Here is a 6,685-nt window from a genome sequence, read left to right as displayed (position 1 = left end):
TAGATAGAAAGTTAGACAGACAGACAGACAGACAGACAGACAGATAGATAGATAGATAGACAAACAGATAGACAGACAGACAGACAGACAGACAGACAGATAGACAGACAGACAGACAGACAAACGGATAGACAGACAGACAGACAGATGATAGATAGATAGATAGATTGATAGACGGACGGACGGACGGACAGACAGATAGATATATAGATAGTCAGACAGACAGACAGACAGACAAAATAAATGACAGAAAGGCAATGTATACTATATAGCATATAGTATATAAGCATGTAAATTATTTGTCTAAACTCAACAGTGTTTGTAGATGAATTATCATATGTCTAGAGTTCGTTCTGATATCAGACGGTAATAAAAGCATGTGATTAAACTCTGTTATTATGTCAAATGAATGTTTTGCACGGCTGCTAATCTGACTGTATATCTTCATAACCCAGAGGAAGAGGAAGCACAGCGATCACACTCCTAAAGAAACAGAGGATATGAAACCTTCATCATCACCATCATCATCTGTGAATCTGATCGTCACAGTGAAGTGAAGCTCCAGTCATTATCCAGGACGAATGTGTGCGTGTGTTTCAGCGTCTGGATGACAGATCTGAGATCAGTAAACAACCGTTTGCAGCTTTCTGCACCCCGCTGTAATTTCAGACTCCAACACAAAACAAAACTCCATCTCTGCCGACTTCCTGAGGCTCATCCTGCCTTTGAAATGCTCATGTCAGTGTAAACACACACACACACACACACGAGGGGCGGGACACGGGCCGGCGGCAGGTAAAGCACTGAGAGCTCACCTGTAACATCACTCAGGTGTGTGTGGAGATCCGCAGACAGGAGAACCGGCTCCTCTTCCTCTCAGGTAAGACACGTCCAGTCTCCTCAACACCAGCTGCTTTTGTTTCATTGTGCCTGTAATATTACAGTAAACATTACATTAAAACTAAACACTGACGGATCAATTCAGCTGCATTTTAAGAATGAATCTGTATGAAACATTTAACAGATGTTGGTGCGAAAGAAGATGCTTTACTTCTGTATCTAAATATCTAAACTACTTTAATACTGCATTAAATTTTGATTTAAATGATCAGTATGTAATACATAAATATTATATAAATACTGTTATTATATATATATTTTTATAGAATATATTGTACAATTTTGGCATTTCCGCTTTTGTGCTTATTTTATATTTTTTCTTCAGTTGTTTTCTAAAGCTTTGCAATCGTACATCTTTTAAACAGTTATATCCGCATTATTGAATAAAGAATATTATGCTGTAGCTGGTGCTGCATGTTATTTATTATTCAATGTACTTTAATGTGGTCTGCAAAAGCTGCATCAGCTCACTTGACAATAAAAGACAAGAAGAGCGGCAGGATTTTTTTGCGGCTTTCTTTGTAGCCGCATGAAAAGTCTCTGACATGTTTCCATTCATAATTTCTCCACTGCTTCTATCTTTTCTCCTTAATACGTCCAATTTGACACCACTTCACAGCTGAGGGGATTTCCACTGAAAGACAGATTAGACATCATTTAATGTTTCGCCTCGAGCTCCAAATACACACGAGACAAGCGCAGATATGTCTTTAAATTGGAAACACAATGAGGGATTAGATCAGTCGTTTATTTTTCTTTCAGAGACCTTATTAATCCTCGAGCACATTCTGCTTTCCTCCTCTAACTCTTGTGTAGTACACAATGTCGTGAATTAGAGACGGATTACTGACACACTGCTGCACGCTTTTATCTAGCATGCCAATACAAGCATGCGATCGTAGTACACACTTCACCTGTGCCCATATCAATCCCTATTTAACTTCAGATTTCTGTCAATAAATCAGTTATTATTTGGATAGCAGATAGCGTTTGCGCTCACAGACTACGTTTTGGGTCTTTTCGTCTGTGTTTCATGTCAAATCCGTGTTAATTGCAAGGACCGTCCGCGGGCTTATCCCGCGCATTTGAACCTCAGACAACACGGTTATTATGTTAATCTGAAGTGTGTTTGAAGTCTTCTGCTCTAAACTCTCGTCTGTCTCTCCCGAAATCCTTCACAGGGCTTTCAAAGCGCAGCAGAAGCCGTTTTCTGAGCGTCTGGGATTTAAGCGAGGAAGAAGACGATGCTTCCTCACCTCAGGAAACGCAAGTTAATCCGTCGGTTTTAGAGACACTTCCTTGGGCGTGGCTTTCGTCTACAAACAAACGAACGGAACCAACTTCTGATTTCATCTCAACATGGACGCATCCCTCCAGCACTCTCATTGCCATTTGGCTAGGAGCAGCAGGTACTGTGCGCCCCCTGGTGGTTACAGAGGGAATGACGTTCACGCCGATCGCGCATTGCCGCTGTTTTTATACCCGACCCACGTTGATCAGCGAGTCTACGATAGATCCTACTGCGGCGGTGCATCGCTGCTCTCGTACCTGCCGCCGTTCCACGGTAGCATCGGCATTTACGAATGTCCCTTCGAGCCCGCCTTCATCCAGAAACGCAACGAGCGGGAACGCCAGCGCGTGAAGTGCGTAAACCAGGGATACGCCAAACTACGAGACCACCTGCCTAACGGGACCACGGAAAAACGGCTGAGCAAAGTGGAGACGCTGCGCGCGGCCATACGCTACATCAAGTACCTGCAGGATCTGGTGGAGAACGCGGGCAGGGCGGAGCAGAACGGAGGAGCGTCGCCGCTTTCCATTTCCGAATCGTCTTCTGAGGAGTCTGTCGGGAGTTAAAGACGTACGGAAAACATCGTTCACGCGACTTTTATCCTGCGCCACCAAAACATTGTTGATTATCAGATATTAGCATGTGTTTTAATGATGCAAAAGCACAATTTGTAATTCAGAAAAGAGCAGCTATCCAGAAAATGTGCAAATAATTACATAAGTTGTCATATGATGCAATTTCAAGTTTTCCTTTGTCTTTGGAGTGTTACAAGCTGTTTGTGCATAGATAAGATCGGTAAAGTTCCAAAGACTAAAGTCTTAAACCCGAAGAGGTATTCTTTATAAAAGTCCACACCTCGTTTAAACACGCCCCCACATGTCTACATCACTGTGTTGGAAGATTTGCATAACTCCGCCCAAATGTTTACGCAAAGACAGAAAGCGTGACTTTTTTTATTCTCGCTGTAGTATTGTTGTCGTGGAGACGCTGTGTGTTTTCAAATATGGTGAGGGGTGTAACATTTCCGTCACATGCTTGAGGTATTCGGCCAATCACAATGCACCGGATAGCTGGCCAATCACAGCACAGTGCGCTTTTCAGAACGATGAGCTTTGTGAAAATCGACGCGTTTCAGAAAGGCGCGTTTACACCTTAAACCGCATAAACACATTGCATTACACCAAACTCACAAAATAATGTTCTTTTTAGCATTTTTAGCATAAGTTCGGTCTTCAATAAAGTACTGAAATCTTCTGAAACTAGTTGAATATGGCACAAGAGTGGCACATTTTAGTTGGCTAGCGTGATGTAGTGTGCTTTCAGACTGAGACATGAGGGCACAGGGGTCATGATGCCCAAAAAAGCCTTGAAATCAACACGACACACGGTTTCTGCTCTTGCATTTTCATGTGATCATGTGAACTGTGCTTTTTACACTTTTTTTTATTCAAATAAATCTTAAATTATACTTGGAATGGGGCTGTGTTTTTACTCAGAGATACTTGTAGTCTTGTTTCTGTTTTTTTAAATGACTGTATTCAACATGTTCATAAACACAGTTGCTGCCTTTAATTTTAAGTTTAATCAAATTGGCTGTATAAATCATTTCTATTTGAGTCCCATACAACTTTTTTTTTAAAAATGTTGCAACTGGTTACATTTTGATGAGTTTCAGATATTTTGCCCTGATTTATTGATCATTTTGTCAGTGCAAATAAACATAAATCAAATTTATGACCCAGAAATGTTCTTGACAGGTTAAGACATTTGTATAGTTGATAAGAGACTCAAGAATGATTGGGACAATCAGAAAAAGCTCATAAATCATGCGAAACCACAGAGATGACAGTGACTCATCTGTGAGCTGATTGGTTTGGCAACTCAGTGATGTCACAAAGCCCAAACAGAACAAGCCAATGAGAACATTCCAAAGTTATGACTGCGTGAATGTCCTGCCTTTTTATCTATGTCTCTGTGACCACGACTATGTCATGTTGTGTTGTCCCCGAACACACACACTTAAACTGAGTGACACGCATTGTCTATATTTATTTTTTAACTCAGACAGCTGCACTACTAACCAAACAAGAGCAGAGCGAGGCAGTGAGAGAAATAGAGACGGATGGTGGGGACACGTTCATTTTTCAGCCACAGGAAGATCCTGAACTACTGAGCCAAGTACCTGATCTCCAGGATTCCTGTGCCTCCTGCTCTGGTTCTGATCGGATCATGGAGGGCGGTGGTGAAGCACCCATGGGCACCTTCATCATGGATGAGGAGACGCTCAAGAGGAAGCAGAGAGAGAAACTCAAGAAGCTCCAGGCCACAGGTGGAAACCCGCGGCCGGCGCGATCCCTCCTCTTCCTCACGCTGAAGAACCCCTTCCGCAAGGCCTGCATAAACATTGTAGAGTGGAAGTATCCTTTAATGAAACAGAAAATGATTTTAATTACAATAATGTTTTAATTTGGAGTTTTCTGTGTTAAAATAATCACTAAACCAGTCAGGTGGAATTTAATGCACATTATTAAAATATGTAAAATATAAATGTCTACTGTCACTTTTGATTAATTGAATGCGTCTTTGATGAATAAAAGTATTCATTTATTTAAAATCATCAAACTCAAACTTTTGAAAGGTAGTGCATCATGGTTTTGGCAAAAATATTAAAAATCTGTACAAATCAATAAAAATTAATTATAAATAAAATATATTCTAATATAAAATAAATAAAAAATTATAAAAATAATTTAAGAAATGAGAAAAAGATACTTCAGTTAAGTATCAAATTCATCTCAAGTGAATCTCCAAAAACAACAAAAAAACAAACTAAAAAAGACTGTAAAAAACATCTTAATTTACCATTTGCCATTTAAAATAAGTTTATCATTTAAAGTCATTCATTAGAGGTGCCAAATATGCAGTTATCAAAGTGTTTGAAAAAGCAACTATGAGATGATAGCTAGTTAATGAGCTCATTCACTCTTGAGCGTGTGTGTAGAGGTGTGTAAATGTCAGTGTTTCAGCACGGCGCTCTGATATTCTGAGAGAACAGCTGCTCTGTCCTCCAGCTCACTAAATACAGACATGCTAAGCTCAGAGAATGCTAGCACACACACACACAACACACTGCGACTGTGGTCATCAACACACACAGACATATTGTTCATTACTGCAGTATTATGTCTATAATTTTAACACTCAGAAACCAGCAATAATTTGATGTTGGTGGATGTTTTTATTTTCCTGAACATTTCTCTCAGACCGTTTGAAATCATCATCCTTCTCACCATCTTTGCAAACTGTGTAGCTCTGGCTGTTTTCATGCCCATGCCTGAGGAAGATACGAATAACACCAACAGCAACTTAGTGAGTCTCTCTCACACACAAATACAATATATACCAACCTATAGATCACACCCTCATACACTCCCTCAACATATAAACCCTTCCCCAATACCTGTAGACTCCTCCTAAAGACACACCCCCAACATACAGACCACACAAAAAGAATCTACCCCAACCTATAGACCACACCCTCATACACTCCCTCAACATATAAAACCTTCCCCAATACCTGTAGACTACTCCTAAAGACACACCCTCAACCTATAGACCACACCCTCATACACTCCCTCAACATATAAACCCTTCCCCAATACCTGTAGACTCCTCCTAAAGACACACCCCCAACATACAGACCACACCCTCATACACTCCCTCAACATATAAAACCTTCCCCAATACCTGTAGACTCCTCCTAAAGACACACCCCCAACCTATAGACCACACCCTCATACACTCCCTCAACATATAAACCCTTCCCCAATACCTGTAGACTCCTGCTTAAGACACACACCCAACCTATAGACCACACCCTCATACACTCCCTCAACATATAAACCCTTCCCCAATACCTGTAGACTCCTGCTTAAGACACACCCCAACCTATAGATCACACCCTCATACACTCCCTCAACATATAAACCCTTCCCCAATACCTGTAGACTCCTGCTTAAGACACACCCCCAACCTATAGACCACGCCCTCATACACTCCCTCAACATATAAAGCCTTGCCCAATACCTGTAGACTCCTCCTAAAGACTCAACACATAAACCCTTCCCCAATACCTGTAGACTCCTCCTAAAGACACACCCCCAACCTATAGACCACAACATCATACACTCCCTCAACATATAAACCCTTCCCCAATACCCGTAGACTCCTGCTTAAGACACCCCCCCAACCTATAGACCACACCCTCATACACTCCCTCAACATATAAAACCTTCCCCAATACCTGTAGACTCCTCCTAAAGACACCCCCCCAACCTATAGGTCACACCCTCATACACTCCCGCAACACATAAACCCTTCCCCAATACCTGTAGACTCCTGCTTAAGACACCCCCCAACCTATAGGTGACACCCCTCATACACTCCCTCAACATATAAAGCCTTGCCCAATACCTGTAGACTCCTCATTAAGAC

The 6,685-nt window shown here is 41.4% G+C and overlaps 1 protein-coding gene across 1 annotated transcript in view; it reads left to right on the top strand.

Annotated features, from left to right (window-relative positions):
* The first annotated feature begins 4,203 nt into the window (after positions 1 to 4,203).
* LOC107710796 (dihydropyridine-sensitive L-type skeletal muscle calcium channel subunit alpha-1-like) overlaps positions 4,204 to 6,685 on the top strand; it is a 7,413-nt gene continuing 4,931 nt past the window's right edge. The window contains exons 1-2 of the mRNA XM_016515645.1: positions 4,204 to 4,608; positions 5,455 to 5,560. Of these exons, the coding sequence (XP_016371131.1) occupies positions 4,421 to 4,608; positions 5,455 to 5,560 (294 nt within the window). The 5' untranslated portion in view covers positions 4,204 to 4,420. The remainder of the gene's footprint in view (positions 4,609 to 5,454; positions 5,561 to 6,685) is intronic.

The sequence above is a fragment of the Sinocyclocheilus rhinocerous genome, unplaced genomic scaffold, assembly GCF_001515625.1.
Source record: "Sinocyclocheilus rhinocerous isolate Xijiao unplaced genomic scaffold, SAMN03320098_v1.1 scaffold1649, whole genome shotgun sequence".
Taxonomy (NCBI): domain Eukaryota; kingdom Metazoa; phylum Chordata; class Actinopteri; order Cypriniformes; family Cyprinidae; genus Sinocyclocheilus; species Sinocyclocheilus rhinocerous.
This window is presented reverse-complemented; position numbering and strand designations above follow the sequence as displayed.